This window comes from Vulpes vulpes, chromosome 1 (assembly GCF_048418805.1).
Source record: "Vulpes vulpes isolate BD-2025 chromosome 1, VulVul3, whole genome shotgun sequence".
In the NCBI taxonomy this organism is placed as follows: domain Eukaryota; kingdom Metazoa; phylum Chordata; class Mammalia; order Carnivora; family Canidae; genus Vulpes; species Vulpes vulpes.
The window spans coordinates 94,489,242-94,508,629 of NC_132780.1; the positions used below are offsets into that span (position 1 = coordinate 94,489,242).

A 19,388-nucleotide genomic window follows, 5' to 3' on the forward strand; every position below is an offset into this window, starting at 1 on the left:
TTATGAAGGAATTAATAAACCAGATTCCCAGGACCCTCCCTGCATCCAAAGTCAGTGATTCTCTAAAACCTTATGGTCACTTTCCTAATTCATAAATCAATCCATTTCTTACTCTCATGAGAAATAACCCAGGTGTGCTTAGGCAGGAAGTTAGTTATTTATTTTTCTATGAAGAAGGTGGAAGAATGGAAGAAAGATTATCTTTCCAGATGGAAGGCAGTCCTTTCCCAGAGATACAGATAATCTCTTTGAAAAGTTTCTAGACACCAGAACAATTATACTCTAAAAAAAAAAAGAATTATTAGGTCACATAAATTGAAGGAACCATCATACTGGGAAATAAGATTTCTATTCACACTTTTAGTGCTGTAAAATTTTGTGTTATGTGAATTATTTACAGTATATTTTTCTCCATGGCAAGTATATTCTAATTTAAATCCTCTGGGTCTGCAGACATAACTTATTTACTCTCTTCAGTATACCTTTGCTTGAGAGAAGAGCATATTTTGGTGGCAAGCTAGTTCAGTGGAGTCAGACTATATAATAGTATAGAAAAAACCAAAAGGCTAAGAAAAAACAAAACAGTAGAAAAACTTCTTCCTAAACATGTAATGAAATTGAGCTGATTTTATTAAAATAAGACAAATGAAAATGCTGGTAGGATGTGTAAGGAAATGAAAATAGCAGCAATGCTTTGGAGTTAATAGCCTTTGAAGTTAACAGTCTTCCAATTTTTGAGAAGGGGAGAATTGTACCTTAACAGGTAGTAAACCATTCCATTCTGCAATTAGTAGAATCATCTCAAAAACCTTGAACATTCACTGCTCAGAACAAGTCTATTTCAGATATTTGAGTTGCTGGCAAACCACCCCAAAACAGTCATCTCTTAATGATGTCTTAAAAATCACTTATCTTAGGCTATTGATGAAAATAACAAATTCTGGGGATGAAGCACAGAAGCAATTATAGGAAGAGAAAGTACCTAATACTATGCAAAATGTGCTAGAACTGAGTCATCTGTAAAATTTTTTAACGTCTTTACTCTTAAATTCTAGTTCCTGGAATCCCTTCTTCATAATTGACTCACAGTCTATTTTGAAACAAACCTGGCAGTACTACAACCCTTTCATGATAGATTAAAATTCATACAGAAAAGTCAGAGACTAATGGAATAATCAGGTAATACTGACCAAGGCACCTTGCACCCATGCACCCCTCTGCTGAACACTAAGCATATGGCTTTCAAGTTGAGGCCAACCTGAACTCTCTAGTTTTGAAGCTATGTTTCCTAAGGTGGTGTCTGGAAAAATGAACTTAGAAATAACTAGATCATAGTTCAGGTGAGATGCTTGCTCTTGTTCTCTATTTTAAAATATCCTTTTTTTTTTTCCACTTCTAAGATTTCTCTAAGTCTTTTATAATGAATTTTATCATTGTTAAGTAACTCCTTTATCATCTTTTTTCTAAAGAGCTTGGAGCTCTATTTTCATCTTGATCTTAATTGCTTCTCCTCCTTTAGTTTACAATGTTCAACTCATTTTGTTTCAGAGTTTACAATACTTTCTTGACTTTAAGACAATTCTTTCCAGAGACTTTAATCATAGATCTAGAAGGGGCATGAGTATATCCTTCATCTTTAGGCAGGGCCACCCAAAGAAGATGCTACACAAAGATTATTTCTAATAGCTCTAGAGAAGATTGCATAAAGTCCACCTGTATGTCATTTTGGCATTTAAACACTTTTTGTCCTATCTAAACAAAGCCTTCACACTTCACATCCAGCCTGTTTTTCCTTGTTTTGTAGTCAATGCTGATAGCTAACCATTTCCTTATAAAAAAACTCTCAATTATAGTCAAAGAATATATTTAGTTGCCATCTGGTTTTTCTTCAAGAAAATGAGTAACAGCCCCATTTACCTCTCTTCATTGGTCTTATTTTCCAACACTTGAATCATTTTGCCATCTTTGTGGTTGTTTTCTAAATAATTTCCAAGTTCTTCAATCTTTAAATATGGATTCCCAGAGTTCAGAACAATACTCGGTTGGGTTATCTGAAAGCTCCTGTACATCATACTCTCATTCTATGTATATTTATTTTTATATTGGTCTTTTTAAGTATTTTATTATTAAAAACATTCTTTGGTCCAGCTTTATTTTTAATGCAGCTGATTTGGTAGAGATTTTGTAGAGGAGACATTGTATAGAGAGTCTATATAGAGTAGGTATTTTCATGCAACACTGATACATAAGTAAAATTTCTCCAAGAAACATTTATAGAAATTATAACCACAGCTAAAAAAAAAGCTATTGTATTTCTATTTAATTCTTTTTCTAATATTTTTCCTCTAATTAATCTTGGATGAATTTTCCAACTCTATGTTTTTCCAGCAAGTTTCTAACCAAAAAAGAAAGAAAGAGAGAGAGAGAGAGAGACAGGATAAAAAATTAGCTGCATAAGACCAGTACAACAACTATGCCAATATAGTTTGGCATCAGTGTGATTATGAACAAATTTAGGGCCTTTAGAAAAAAATGGGCTATTTCTGCATGAATTATATTTGAATCTCAAGTTTATTGTTTTTCTATTTTTTTAAAGCAGCCTGAAAATGATTACAACATACTCAATTATGCAATTTATAGTTCATTAATCTGATTAATACCTCTGAAGGTTTAGGCCTCCTGAAATGGTAACCTCATCTGACCTATTCAATATTGGTCTTTGGGAAGTTTAACAAAGTACCTCCTTGGCATGTGCATTTTTATTTACTTTGGGAGAGAACCAAGTCCATGGAAAAATGGACAATGGACAAAAATGATTGAGGCCTATAGAACTAAAAGGAAATCTTCATGGGGAGCTTTGACACTCCCTGTTCCCTGTTTCCCAGTGACACAAAAGGAAATGTCATGGATTAATATTAGAGAGTATTATCTGCCCACATGTCCAGAGAAACTCAAGAACACTAAACTAGAATTTAAGACTACAGCGGGGTATACATGCACCAAGATCATCAATAATCCTATCCTGAAAGATGCATGAGACTATAGCCTCAAAATGCATATATATATTATATAGTGTGTGTGTGTGTGTGTGTGTGTGTGTATTCTTATAGTAACACTTTACATCTGGGCCTTTTCCAATCATTAGAACATTCATCCCTCCACTCCATTTCCTAGATATGGAAAAAACTGTTCTGTTTCCATTGAAATGATAGATAGATGATAGATAGATAGATAGATAGATAGATAGATAGATAGATAATAGATAGATAGGTAGATTTATAAATATCTATGCTAGACAATTTTTACCTTATGAAAATAATATAAAAATATTAACATTTCAGGAAATGGGAGACAAAAGGAAAGCATCCCTAATCCTACTAACAGTAAAGCAATAAGCATTGCTTTATGCATGGATTTCACTGTCCTTCTGTACACAGAAATTGAAATACAGTTTTATATAATGATTTATTTTATTTAACATATCAATGGATAACATTTCCCCATACCATTGAAAACATTTAAAAGGCACCATATGCACAGTGGCTACACTGTTCTTTAGTTTATCATTCTCTCATTGTAATTAGGTTGCTTCCAGTGTGCTGTAATTATGAATAACATTAAGACGGCTTTGTGCACACAAATTTATGAATTATTTATTAGGATAAATGATCTAAGATGAGATAAACAAGATCAAAGTATTGAACATCTTAAAACTTAAAATATAACAACTTTCAGAAAACATTTAAAATTAAAATACAAGGAGAGAATATGAGAATGTTATGAAAATACTAATGTTACAAAACCCTTGCCAGCACTGAATGTTGTCATTTAAAAATTAGTTCTGTGTATTACTATGAATATCATTTTCTTTTAAAACATAAATATTCTAATCAAGCATCATTATTAATAATCCTATCCCTTTACGTGGGGAAAAGAGAAATATGTATTATTTAAAACAGTGGTAAGGCTTTTTCCACTGAGGTTTTCATTTAGTAGCTTGGATTACTTAAGGAGTGTGGTGATAAGCCAGTAGACTGTCTTCGGTTATAACCCATCTCAGTAACCTTTGAGGCAGATTTTCCATAGCATCAAGTGCTAAAGTCTAACTCCTTTGGAGGAGTTATATAAACTGTTGTGTTCTGAGCCATCGCCCTCCAGCCTTACTCAGCAGCTGTACTGCAAGGTCAAGTCCTGTTAATTATCACAGCCAAATTTTAAGTCCTCCTGTGCAGACCTTTTAGTGGTTTTAACTGGGGAACAAGGTGTTGATAAAAGTGGTGTTATGTTCAGAAAAGAAACTACAAAGATTCTAAGCAAGTCTTTTCCTTTCCTTTTTAATTGACTTCCCCATTCCTGACCTCGAGGCCTCATCCTTGCTATTATTCGCCACAGAGACAAAGCCCAGAGATGTGCGTGTGAGCAGCACACACACGCACACATGAGCATGCACAGAGAAATTATGGAGAAATTATGGCAGGTATATGTTGGAGTATGTATGCATGGGAGGTTCCTGGAAGAACCCACAATAAACTGTTGGTGGTAGTTCCTGGAGACTCCTGGTAGTGGTTGTGGAGCTAGAGACAGATCTTCTTTCTTCCCTTCAAAAACCAATTTAGTGAAAAAACAACCACACCTGTGAATGTTCTAAAAAGATATTCTTCTGTTTTCTTTATGAAGTGAAGCATATGTGACCAATATAAATGGAACTGGCACTTTTGTATGGCTATAGAGTAAATAGTAACAGGATGGAGTAATTTTAGCAGATGTGTAAGTAATGGACGGCTCAAATTCATTTTCTTTTATGCACTTGGGTGCTTCAGGGCTTGCTCTCATTAGGTTAAAATACTCAGTGAAAAAAACTCAGGTTTAGAGACCAAGTCGAGGCATTAACCAGCACAGCCTACGTGAGACAAAGCCTTACCACCCATCTTACCATTCCCACATCCCCAGCCGGTATCTCTCTTCTGTAGCCCCAGTGGTGCAACTAGGCACAGCAGGTATGAGACCTAAATCTTCATTTCCTTTATAAACATCATTTGGAACCCCTATCAGGGACTTTGGGATACATTGAAAATGAGGTGACACAAGCAGTAACCTGTATGTGTCCTAAAGGACACTCTTCTGATTTTGAGCAGAACTGAGTAGTAAGGTACATACACATAAACGTAAAGCCAAAAAAAAAAAAAAAAAAAAAAACGTAAAGCCATAGTTTATCATTCATTCTTTTAATAAGTATCTATTGTCACTTGGCTATGTAACAGCTACTAAGGCTAGTCCTAGTGAGCTAGCATTCTAAGGCCCTGAAATTTGGTAAAGAAGTCAGGACACAGTCCCTTTTGCTGCAGAGCTGACGTCTAGAAATATCTAAATTATAAATAACGGGCAATAAAAAGTCTTTGTTTTTCCAGGAAGTGTATGTTTTTGTATATTTTCTGCTCCCTCTTCACTTTTTAATTTCTATTTCCTTGAAATGAAGACTTTTTGCCCAATTAATTTTTAGTCATTGCTTCATGAAAAAGTATCCTTTTATCATCTTTATTTTCCCACAATGAATACTCATGACTAGTATTTACAATCTAAGTCATTTGGCTTTAAGTGTCTATATAGTTGGAGGCATTCTGGTGTAGTGATTTTAAGCCTGGGCTTGCTAGCTCCATTTTCCTTTTTCAAAGTTACATTATTTTGGCATCTGTAAAATGGGCATAATGATGATAATACTTTTCTGATAGGGATGTTGTGAGCACAAAGTGAGTTAGTTAATGCAAAGCACTAGAACAGTATGCTTTTCCCTCTAGACTTGAGGTGTAGTCTTTTGCCCTAGAAGACTGACACTTGTGTTTAACCCTGTGAAGTTTTCTAGCACATGCTTTTCTGGCCTGGCCAAGTGCTGGGTCCCTTGCAGCAGTCCCCTTGTAGTTACTGGACAGGTTCAAAGAGACCCGCGCTCAGAGCAGGGGACTGAAAACAAGTAGCAGGTGGGAGTGATGACTCTTCAAGACTGCCACTGAGCTGGGGAGATGCTGCGGTGAGGGGGCAAGTAAATGCAAAGCTTTCCTACCGTTTTTACATTGCTCACTCACCTTTTTAATACAGCCTTTATTCGGTCACTATAAACCTTTGTTTTCCAGAGTTTTAACAAATTTGGTTCTGACAATTCCTGCTTGCTTTTTGATGTTTCTGTCCAAAGACCGGAGTTGGAGGTACCTACTCTGCCATTTTGCTGATGTCACCTCCCTGGATAAGATTTCAAAGGTTAACTTGTCCATACTTCCCCTCCTCCAAAGAAGGGACAAAAAAAATGACCAGCATTTGTTCAGAGGGTTCACTGAGTAATGAGCTAATAAATTTGCAGCCCATTGTAACCACTTCATAAAAATATGATTAGTAATTACTTTCTGAAATGTAGTGTAACTTTAAATGCTTGATATTCTAGGTCTAGGGAAAAGTCCACTGCCAGATTGCAGTGGCATTTGCTTGCTTTTAAGAAAAAAAGCTAAAGGTACCATCATTCAGTCCTCAGTAACAGTCCTATATGCCTTTAAATATCTGGAATGTCTGTTTGATCCTTGACCAAACTCTGAATCCACAATTACGCTTCATGAATATTGTATGCTCTCTATATGGAATGATAAAATACAAACTCAAGTCACTGAAGGACTTTCGAAGCCTACTGAAAAATATATAGAAAAAATATAGAGAGACAGAAAGAAAAGACAAAAGTAAGCTGCATATGGAAAATACCGGCCAGGGGAAACAGCTAATGCAAGATCTCTTTGGAACACTCACAGGCTCACGTTGTTATTCTGCTTTATTTCCCAGAAGTTACTTCCCTCAAGTGTTCCGTCTGGGATCAGAACTTATACCTCTTAGAGCTGAAATTCAGTACTTAGTAAAGCTATCCACTTCTCCACATGTTATATAGATGTTTTTCATTCCCTGGACATCTTCCCTGGGCCTAATGACCTACCCACTGAATACCAAAGACATGTTGGATAAAGAATCATTGTCAAGATGTATGATTAACTTGGCTTAAACACTAACACAGTTTTACAATGAAAACCTTCCATCTCTGCCGTTCAAAACTTTGTAAAAGATGTATTCATGGTGCTTTTGCTTATGCAAAAAAAATGCATTTCATAATTGTCAGGTATTGTTTTCAACATGTGTTTCATATCAGATACAAGAAAGGTCAAATGAAATCTTTTTTAAAAAAAATGTTGGCTGCATCTGCTATAAGTGAGTCTTCCAGCACATCTGGGAACCTCTGTAAAAAATTAACTCAACATTCTGGACTCTTGGGATGGCCAGATTATTAACTGGTTTTTCAGAAGCACTCTGTGAAAGCCAAGGCATATAAGAAATATTTTTAGACCTGTAGACCATTAAATACTGTATAGTTAGCCCACTGCATGAGAAAAACAGCAGGTAGTTAAATGGAGGTGTCTAGTTCCATTCACAAGGGAAAAAGAAACCATGCATTTGTTGGCAATTGCATTTGACAGTTTAGACTCTGGCTAAAGTGTTATTAGAAGATTGAATATCAGACTTTTTTATTAAAAGAAAATTAAACATTAAGAATTATAGCAAAGAGCACATTTTAATCATAGTGGCCTTGAATCTGACATAGCTTCTGTATAGGAAAGCATTAGGAACATTTTTTCCTAGAACCCCACATAAAATCCAGATCCAGATTCCTATTTTTTCTCTCCCTTGTCAAATACCTTTCTGGAGGTAAGCTCAAAGGAAAAATACTAAGGAAAGTTGTCATTTGCACTGAAAGATACTCAAAACATTTCTCCTTTCCCCATCATGCCTAGGAATATGTGTTTGTTCATCATTTATCTTGGGCGTGGAAGTCAGCCCGTATGTTACCCTTATGGTACAATGACCCTGAAATCGCCATACTTAGTTTCTCCCCTATACCAGTGGATAAATACAGCTTAACCCATGTTACCTCTGTTTGGCAGTTAGCTGGCTTAAGCATGGCAGAGATTCCTGAGGAGTTTAAAATTATGCTGGTACTCCAGTTCCCTCTCCCCTCACATGGGGTCCCGGTATCGGTATTGATTTCTTAAGTTTCTCATTGCAATGTGTAGCCTTAATTGAAGACCACTAGAAAGCAATGTAAAACACATTGAGTGGAGGAAAGAAAAATCTAGTTGTGGGCTAGACATGGACTAGTCATGGACAAATCCAAATAACATATTGAATTGAGTTTGAATCTATGCACAGTTTTGGAGATTATTCTTCCCAGCCACCTGTTGTGTTATAGTCATAGATAGTAGTCTGAAAGATGAAAAGAGCCAATCATTAACAACTTTTCCAATGAATGTATTTGGTAGTACAGGATAGCCTAAACAATTTTCTACATCTTTATGCAAAGAAAAATAAATGGTTTGAATGGAATGTCAGGAGTTAAACATCAGGCCAGGGCCCAGCCTTACTGTTAGGCAGGGCGGCAGTTTCTTCCATCATTATGCATTTCTGGAAGTGTGTATACTGACTGAGTTAACCCAACTTTCAATCTTCATGACTTCAGGACTCCAACATCAAAAAGTCAGGAGGGTTAACACCCTATAAGAAATGAAGACATGTGTTAAGACATTTTGGCATAATGATTATCACCTTTAATTTCTAATAGCTTAAATTGAGGGGGACTTAAAGACTTCATTTTTAATTGTTTAGAGATTAATAATTCAGTCATTTAGCACAGGTTTACTGAATGTCTGTTGCATGCCAAGAAACCTTCTGGACTCGTGAAATTTATAAGAGACCATAAAAAAATGAATGAGACAATTATAGAAGAAGTGCCCCAGGGAAATAAAAGCAGAAAGGGAAAGACATTTCCATTTTAAATAAGGTGTCAGGAAGGGCTTCACTGTGAGGATGACATTGGAGCAAAGAGCTGGAAGAGGTGAGAATTATGCAAATATCTGAACAAAGAAAGTTCTAGTCTGAGTGCTCAGCAAGCACAATGCCTGGAAAGAAGTCTTTTTTTTTTTTTTTTTTTTTTGATACTGCTATCTGTATATAGATAATTCAGTTAATAGAGCGAACTTTTTCTATCAAAAGATTCTATCTCTTCTAGCCTGCAATCTGTCATGATTCTCCTATTACCATGTTTGATTTTATGACCATGGCTAATAACCCCTGTCAATTATTGAGCCCTACAGGGAGCTACGCCTAAGCCTACACCTAATCCTCACTTTAACTTTGCCAACTTTTCTAATAAGGAGACTAATCCAAATAATGTATTGAATTGAGCCGGAATCTATGCAGAGTTCTGAAGATTATTCTTCAAGGCTAAGAGAGATTATGTAACTTTTCCAGGGTCATACATATAGCCAAGTCTGGGGCTGCCATATTTTATTACACATCATTCTGACTCCAAAGCCCATGCTCTATACAGCCATATCTAGTTATTTCTACCAACTTTGATCTTAAATAAATGCAAGGAAGCTTCTCTTAACCACAGTGGAGGTATTGCAAACAACATAAATAACTTCTGGCTATCGGTGTGACCTTCTGTAAGTCACTTTACCTCTTTCAGAATTTGTTTTCCTATCCATTAAATAAAGAGACTAAACTAAGTCATGTGTTAAATCCATTCTACCCACAAAATACTATTATTCTGTGATACATTAACTAACTCTGGCCCCTTTACCATCTTTTAAATCCTACCAAACCAATGACGTAGTCAGTGAATATGCAGTGATTGCGTTTTCTCAGCCAGGCACAATCTACAAATACCATGCCCCCAAGTAATTTCCATTTAAGAATTTAATTATATGCTTTGGTATAGAATATATAAAGGTTTGACCTGGATTCCAGTCAAACCAACTCTCGGTGTCATCTTTGTTTCGTATTTTAACTTACAAATGAAAATGTGTGATTGCTGGTTCTGATGCTATTACTGAAAAATATGTATGAAGATGTGCTCCCTTAAAGTTTCTAAATAACCACATATTGGGGTGCTTGGGTGGCTCAATCAGTTGAGCACCTGACTCTTGATCTAAGCTCAGGTCATGATCTCAGGGTCATGGGATACAGCCTGGCCTCAGGCTCTGTGCTCAGTGGGGAGTCTGCTTGAGATTCTCTCCCTCTCCCTCACCCCTCCTCCCTGCACTCTCTCGCTCTCTAACTAATATATAAATCACTAAAAACTAAAAGTAAAAAATAAAATGACCACATATTGCCTACTCATGACTCCCTACTCATGTCATCCTATTTATTGCCCCCATAAGTGCTTGTCTCAACTGCTTGACTCCCTACTCATGTCATCCTATTTATTGCCCCCATAAGTGCTTGTCTCAACTGCTGGCACTAGAAAATAGGGATGCATCTGTCTATTTCACTAGCATGGTTCCCATTTATTCTACTTAGCATTGTCCCTATTCTTCAATATGTTATCCACAAATACTCATTTGATGAAATGTATAATTGAATTAATTCCAAAATTGAGGATAAATCCAAATTCTAGAAACCAAAGTCAGTTCTCAACAGGCATCTTGAAATGTCAAGACTTGGACTCTATTCCTCAATAAGTCACTCACTGAAGCTACGTTACCTGTTAGTCCTCAGGATCCTCATCTATGAAGTAAAGAGGGAGGTGACAAAAGATCTCTTCCAGCTCCCCAAATCTCTGATCCTTTCAACTCTGCTAACATCTGATTTAATAGAGGTTTAACGTGAACATCTTAATTTTATGTAGACCAGAGGTTGGAACTGGAATGTTTGCTGGGCTGGCAGGAAACATAAATAAGCAAAGTGGGTTGGATGGTAAATTGTCTTAAGCAATTCATAGTCACAAAGACCAAACCAAAAAATATAAAAAAACAACAAGAATGCAAGTGAAAGAAAGCCTCCAAAAGAACATTCGTCTACTTACTTGGAATTACAATCTCTTCGGAGGCCAAGAATATTCTCTATGCTCCATGTCACATGGATGTAATTAACGTTAAGCAACTGAATGATGATAAATCATTAGTTCACTGAGAACTATAAGACTTACGATCTCTGAGGAGATTCTTTGATGAATCTCTTGACGAGACTCCTATTATCCTTGTGTACACTGTCAGGAGGTTGGTGATACCAGATATACAGACTGTGGGATGTTTGTTGTAGTGAAATAGTGTGGATGGATTCTCATCCTGCCATGAGAAAAATGGAGGATTAACCTAGAGTAGAGGCTGAAGAAACCCACCCACCCACAACTGTGCAAGCATCACCACTAAGCACCCAAGGATGATATGGTCGGGATAGGTCAGTGATGGAGCAGGTGCTGCCAGAAGGACTACAGGTGCAGTACACGAACCAGGGCCCATATGTCCTCCATAAGCCCACCACATTAAATTAGGCCCAGTGTGGAGTGGTTCCTTTAGCTGCAAAGGACGGTGGACAGTCTTGACCACATTTGACCATCCTTCCTGGTCCCCAGGTTCCAAAGCTCTGAAGTGTTTTGGACTCCTCCATCTTCCCTCATTTTCAGTCATCCATCAAATCGTATGAAATCATTGCAGCTGCCCTTCACAGCCATCCCTCTTTTTCTATTTTCACAGTGCCCTTGCTCATCATGCTCTCATCAATGTTTCTCTGATGGTACAGCAGCCTCCTCATCTCCTTAGCTTTGATCCTTTGTCACTCTGGTCTTTCATGCAAACTGCCAATTCACTCTTGAATTCCCTCAGAGTGAAGGATTCATTGACATTCAAAGCCTTTCACCATCTGGCTTCTACCAGTCTCCAATCATTTCTCCCATGAGCCTTCTATTCCCATGAGACTGTTCCACCAACAATTGCCTGACCAGGACTTATTAAGTTCTGCTCCTGGGTTGTCTGGGTGGCCCAGCAGTTGAGTGTCTGCCTTTGGCTCAGGGCGTGATCCCAGGGTCCTGAGATTGCATCCTGCATCAGGCTTCCTACATGGAGCCTGCTTCTCCCTCTGCCTATGTCTCTGCCTCTCTCTGTGTGTCTCTCATGAATAAATAAATAAAATCTTTAAAAAAGAAAAAGTTCTGCTCCTACACCTTTGTTTGTATTGGCCCTCCCACTTTGGGTGCTTTTCTACCACCTGTCCACCAATTCAAATATTGCCAATATTCTCCAAACCTGCTCTAGTTTCCCCCTTTTCCTTAAAGCCTTACTCAATAACTTTGCACACACTATTGCTTCCTTTTTTAAAAAATGTTATTTATTTATTCATAAGAGACACACAGAGAGAGAGGCAGAGACATAGGCAGAGGGAGAAGTAGGTTCCTCGCAGGGAGCCCAGTGTGGACTTGATCCCAGACCCGAGGATCACACCCTGAGCCAAAGGCAGATACTCAACCGCTGAGCCACCCAGGAGTCCCTGCTCCTTTTTAAAACATGGACAAGATGTAATAGTTATATAACATTCCTCATCTTGGATTTAGAGGTACTTAATATGAGGTTCCATAGACATCTTTGTGGATGACTATATCCTACTTTCAAATCAGAAAGTAGGGTCCTAGTGATCAATGTGTTTCTGTTGCACCCTTATAAAAACCAGAAGAGCATCTTGGCCTTCAAAAAAAGCTTAATAGATACTTGCAGATATAATAAAGCCATACAAGAGAAAAAAAAAATCAAGGAAGACTTTTCTTCCCCTGGATAAACAGAACTGAATTTAAGCTTAATATTTGCAGGATGGCTTTATATCCTGTGATAGCATCTAGAGGGCATTTTCAAAAGCCTCACTAAAGCAGTTTGAGAAGCAAAATCTTACTTCCCTAGATATAAAATGTTCTTGCTGACTTTTGAATATTGTGTAACCTGAGATGGGAGAGCATCAACTTCCCTGGTTAAGAAGAGACCAGCATTTTGAGAGTCCCTATTGTATTTTAGGAATAACATGAGTTTAACAGTATTCTATTAGTAGCATACTACCAAAGTCATAAAAAGTCATGTGCAAATTATAAATAAGTCAAAAGTAAATCAGGGACAAACCCATATGTTCTGGTTTATTTTTCCTGTATCATCACCACATGTGATTTTAAATTATTAATATATGCATGTATATTTATTTATTGTGGGCCAATGTTCTTGAAATCAAGATAAGATAAAGTGAAAGAAGGTGACCATAACTATTTCCTTTCCAGCAATCCTGCAAATATTACAATTTGTCATTAATTGAAGGCATTTTATAGAATTATGATCTGGCTCATTTTTCATGTCGGTGGAGTCTCTAACGACTTATTCCCAGGTTTATTTCCCAGAGCTTGTCCAAAATTTCTGAACATCTGACATCTCTCTAAATGTGATATTCTTATGTACCTTACCTTCTTATATTAAACTACTTTTATCCTTGTTCAAATGCCCTTATCTTTCTAATGTTCTAATGTTATAGTAACTTATGAAAGTACTTCTAGATCTCAAAACTCTAAGGAATAAGCATTTAGCAATGACCTTCTAGAAGTAATCTTTCCTTCACCCTTGCACTCTAAAACTTTCAATTCTATTAGGCAAGGAGATTTACCCTCCTTTCCCTCAGGGACATGTTAGAAATAAATTGAAAGTACCACTTCTATTAGAAAAATATTTTTTAAGGTAACCCCCCCCCCCAAATCCTGTAAGGATTTAAATAAGTAAGGCTAAATTCTGTTGACTTTGTTGAACTCACAATTTTAAAGGATCTCTTTTTAAATCATCAGTTCCAAAGCGCACTGTACACAAAATAGTGCAAGGGCTCATTCTGTTCTTCAGAATGTTTATGCTGTCATTTATTAAATAAATAAACCTTAATAGCCTTCATTGAACTTTAATAAATCTAAGTATTGTTGAAATTGTTGGTTGTGCTAATGGCATGTGGTTATGGAAAAAAAAAAGTCATTGGTTAAAAACATTCTAAAGAAATTATAGATGAAGTGTCATGATGTCTGGTATTTGCTTCACAATAGTCCAGCCTAAAAAAGAAGGGAATGGATGAACTAAGATTGGCAAAATGGTAAAGTGTTGAAAACTGTTAAAAGCTGAGGATAGGTACATAAACACAAAAGGTTGACTTTTGTGTGTGCCTGAAATTTTTACCTCAGTAAAGAGACTTAAAACCATTTCATGAGGAACAGAGGAAGGAGAGAGGCCTGCCAATCTAGAAATGGAAGGCTAAGGTGAGACAGGATGGCTCCTCTCAAATATTTGAGGAATTATTTTTCAAAGAGAGCAAATCTGTTCTATCAACTCAAGAGAGAACTAGAACTGGTGAGCAAAGTTTCAAGGATCCAGCCTGTAATTCAACTAACAATTAGGGCAGTATTTTAGTGGAATATGTTATTCCTTTGAAGGCATTCATACTGAGGCCACTTAGTGAAGTTTGAGAGATTTTTGAATTGCTGCTCAAAATGTCAGCCAGGGAATGGTGCTAGTCCATACATTCTTTTTTTTTTTTTCCCTTGATATTTATATTTTCATGATTTTTTTTACCACAATTTTACTTCCAAAATCATGTTTCCCATCAATTAAAAACACTTCACATTACCAGAAAATTCCATTAATAAAATGTAGACTATTTGCATTTTTATTTATCAAATAGTTTATGTGCCCATCTATTATATTAACAGGTGGAGGAAGGTGACTGATCCCTAGATTTTTTTGTGTGTAGTAAGAATGATGACCATGAGATCTTCTCTACTAACAGATATTTTCAGTGTACATTACAGTTATATTAACTCTGGACACAACATTGTTCAGCAGATCTCTAGAAATTAATCACTTTGCGTAACTGAAACTTTATATCCACTTCCTCTGCTTCCTACTTCCCCAGCCCCTGGTAACCACCATTCTACTCTCTGATTTTATGTGTTCGACTACTTCAGAAAAGTAGTATCATGCATATTTGTCCCTTTGTGTTTGGCTTATTTCCCTTAGCCTAAAGTCCTCAAGGTTTATCCATGTTGTTGCAGATGATAGGATTTCCTTCTCTCTTTAAGGCAAAATAGTACTTCATTGTCTGTATATATCACATTTTCTTGATCCATTCAACTGTCTAGAGACATTTAGATTGTTTCTATGTCTTGGCTGTTGTGAATGATGCTGCAATGAATATAAGGGAGGAAATAACTCTCTGAGACCCTGATTTCTACACGTTCTTTGATAGTAGTTCACAAGCGAAGGAGCTTGTGCCAGATTGTAAATTGATGCACTGCTTCTTCCATCAGTAAAGACCTGCTATGGAAAGAAGAGGTCAGCAGAACTAAACAAGGCATTACATGACATTCTTGAGTATTTTGATTGTTGCTGCAATGGAGGGAATTATCCATTAAATAGTCATAGAGACTTTCACAGTAATCAAATTATAGATACAAAACATCCATAAATGGAATGTCCTTAACACTAAGATTTATATTTCCCCAATTTAAAATATAGTTGAAAGCCACACATCACATTAGTATAAAGTTACACCCCCAAAAAGGGTTATTGCTGTTCCCTGGAAATTATTGTGAAGAATCTATTATTTGGATACGTGCTAGGCAGAGCCATTAGGTTAGATGCATAATATACATATTGCATATGTGCACATGCTACTATTTTTAAAATATAGATTGTTTTAATTATAAAATAAGAATTCATTTAGTTTTTTTTGTTTCAAGGTTTTATTTAATTCTCATTAGTTAACATCTAGTGTGGTATTAGTTTCAGAAGAATTCATTTTAAAGTGCTACTGCATTATTTTTTTTAAAGATTTATTTATTTATCTATTCATGAAAGACACAGAGAGGGAGAGGCAGAGACACAGGCAGAGGGAGAAGCAGGCTCCCTGTGGGGAGCCCGATGGGGGACTCGATCCCAGGATCCTGGGATCAGGACCTGAGCCAAAGGCAGACACTCAACCACTGAGCCACCCAGGCATCCCTAGTGCTACTGAATTAAAAATTGCTCTCCCTTATCATGTGTTTTCCCAAGTATATATACTAAAGGTACCATTTCTGTTATGTATGAGTCCAAAACACATTTCATGTGATAAGGGAGAATTAATTACATTAATATGTTGCTGGTGCTACAAGGCCTCTGTGCAGAGCTGTACAAGTTTGCACACTGCAAAAAGCACAGGGCAAGGGAGGTAATGGAAGCTGAGCTCCAGCAGCCATGTGCTTATCCAGCCACAAGCTCTGGCAGTGAAACTGCATCAGATCAAGGGTCACCAATGATCCCAATTTGCCCAAGACTGAAGGGATGTGCTGCATGTGAGAGCTTCAGCCTTGGAATTTTGCCTATAGGACTGTAGGTTGGAAACAGCTGAAACAGTGAATCTATTTTCACATCACTTGTTTTCTCCTTATGTTTTCAAGGCGAAAGAGCCATGTAATCATGCCAGCATCCTGACCAAGCCTGACCCAAGAACCTTCTGGACTAATGATGATTCAGGTATTATTGGAAAAATACACTCTGGCCCTGTGATGTCCAGGAAGCATTATGTAGTAAAGCTCCACACAAAGGCAAGGTTGGGGGGGCGGTGGAATTGTGTTTCGCTTCTTTGTTTGCCTATGCCTAGTCCAACCAACACTTGACTATATACTTCACAATCAATTTTATATATGTATTTATATGTTATATATATATATATATAATGCAAGTCCTTTTATTTTATCTTATTTTTTAGTATCTAAACCTCATATATGATCAGGTGTAGCTTTATGGAGTATGAAATATCTTCAAGCATTGGGGGCAACAGAGGAATGAGTCTATTTCCTGGGGTGGAGGACAGAGGATAAGGTGGGCAAATACACTGGCCCCAGTTTGTCTTCCAGAGGAAGTGGATTTAAAAACCCAAGGTGAGTCATACTTGAGAATGCATAGTGGAGGGCAGGCATGATTTCTATCCAGGAGTATGAATCTAGTCAGAATCAGAGGAATCTCACTTTCTGAGATCATAGAGAATATGCTTCAGGTTGTGTAATTAAAAATTACCCTCGGACAAAGAGTATGGTGTGGACATGGAAGATTTTTTTCCTTTTTTTTTTTTTCAGTGTTGAAACGTGAAACCTAATTACATGAGGTAAAGACCCACTAGAAATAAAAAGAGAAGGTTAAGCCAAAGTAGCTAAAATACCTAAGAGAGTGTTACTAGAGCTTTCACCTTTTCTAATTAAGTAGGATGTAATTCAGTAGATTCTTTTTTTTTTTAAGATTTTTATTATTTATTTGCTAATGAGAGACACAGAGAAAGGGAGAAGGGCAGAGACACAGGCAGAGGGAGAAGCAGGCTCCATGCAGGGAGCCCGACGTGGGCTTCAATCCCTGGTCTCCAGGATCAGGCCCTGGGCCAAAGGCGGCACTAAACCACTGAGCCACCCGAGCTGCCCAGATCTAATTCAGTAGAAAGCAGTAGTAGAGTAGTAGAGATGATACCTCATATTTGGATGAGGCCTCACAGCTTTATGGAGTGTGTTCATCAGAATCTAATTTAGTGTTTGTGGCAACCCTGTGAAACAGGAGGGGCAACCTATTCTCACCTTCCCTGTTTAAGAGATAAAATCAGACCCTGAAAGAGGTTAGCTGACAGACCCAAAGCTTATGACCAGAAAATACCAGAGCTGGGAGTAGGTCGGAGAGCCTGCTCGCCCAGTTCTAGAACATGCTTCCTTAGAAGAAGCTGTCTTGTAAGAACCAATGTGGGCTAAGTCCCTGCTTTCATCTTTCTTCTATAAAAGAGAGTCAGAGACTATGCCCATTGGCAGAAGCAGGGGGGCTGAGTAGAGGAGTACAAAACCCTCTCATGCCTTTTTTTTTCAAAGGCCAGGCTGATAGTCTAAACTTTCTATCAATTTCCTCTGTCAAAAAAAGTATTCTGTCTTGTTTTCTGCTTTTTGAACAGAGATGAAAAACATGGAAGTAAATTGGCCTATTTATGCTATCCTTTTGGTCCATTAGTAGTACAACCAAAATTAAAACAAGCCATCCACTGGCTAATAGCACTATTAAGACTCACAGCACAGGGGATCCCTGGGTGGCGCAGCGGTTTAGCGCCTGCCTTTGGCCCAGGGCGCGATCCTGGAGACCCGGGATCGAATCCCACATCAGGCTCCCCGTGCATGGAGCCTGCTTCTCCCTCTGCCTGTGTCTCTGCCTCTCTCTCTCTCACTGTGTGCCTATCATAAATAAATAAAAAAATTTAAAAAAAAAAAAAAAAAAAAAAAAAAGACTCACAGCACATTTGTTGTGAAGAAGCTGCGTCGAACAAAACATCACAATTGAAAAATAAAAATGGTTCCTAAAATTCTGTAGAGAGACTGGAATGGGAAGGGAATCTATGCAGGACAGGCCCAGAAAATAGTGTTCAGGCACTTTCTAGAGCTAGAAAAATTATGTTACAAGAAAAATGAAAGCAGAGGTACCTGGGAGGTTCAATTAAGTGTTTGCCTTCAGCTCAGGTCATGATCTCGGGGTCCTGGGATCAAACCCCATGTGGGCTCAGTGAGGAGCCTGCTTCTCCCTCTGCCTGCTGCTCCCCATGCTTGTGCTCTCCCTCTCTCTCTCCTCTCAAATAAATAAATAAAATCTAAAAAAAAAAAAACTAATGTAGAACATGTAGACAAATAATAGAAATACTTCAGGTCTACTCATTTAAAAAACTTTTTTAAAAATTACTTTTGTGTCATTGGTGAGATTACAAAGATACAGTGTTCCCTCTGCAGTGGCTCATCTAGCAAAGAGCTTCCCCAGTAACTAAGTCTCAGACTAGGGTCTATGTCAATGATTTTGGGAGGGAAGGAAAAAGAGGCTCGTTGTTCAGTCAATTCCTGAGACACAGGAAAATCCCTACCTATGCTGGTGGAATTATCTTTGGCTTCTTTTAATTGTTTCCTATATTTCAAAGGTCTGATATTAAGCACATACATTTTTATAAGTTATAATTTTCCAATGAATTGATCATGTCTTACTTTATCTCTCATGAAGGCTTTGCTTCAAGTTTGTTTTTTTTTCTGATATTAATACAGTCACACCACCCTTCTCATGCCTAGTCTTCTATATCTTTTCTTTTTTTTTTAATAAATTAATTTTTTATTGGTGTTTAATTTACCAACATACAGAATAACACCCAGTGCTCATCCCGTCAAGTGTCCCCCTCAGTGCCCGTCACCCATTCACCCCCACCCCCGGCCCTCCTCCCCCTCCACCACCCCTAGTTCGTTTCCCAGAGTTAGGAGTCTTTATGTTCTGTCTCCCTTTCTGATATTTCCCACACATTTCTTCTCCCTTCCCTTATATTCCCTTTCACTATTATTTATATTCCCCAAATGAATGAGAACATACAATGTTTGTCCTTCTCCGATTGACTTACTTCACTCAGCATAATACCCTCCAGTTCCATCCACGTGGAAGCAAATGGTGGGTGTTTGTCATTTATACTGACTGAGTAATATTCCATTGTAT

At 37.5% G+C, this 19,388-nt stretch overlaps 1 protein-coding gene across 2 annotated transcripts in view; it reads left to right on the top strand.

Annotated features, from left to right (window-relative positions):
• The window catches only part of SGK1 (serum/glucocorticoid regulated kinase 1), a 115,456-nt gene that overhangs the window by 60,691 nt on the left and 35,377 nt on the right, over positions 1-19,388 (top strand). For both annotated transcript variants that reach the window (XM_025997861.2, XM_072720510.1), the window contains one exon: positions 16,304-16,379. In XM_025997861.2, coding sequence (XP_025853646.1) covers positions 16,304-16,379 — 76 coding nt within the window. The remainder of the gene's footprint in view (positions 1-16,303; positions 16,380-19,388) is intronic.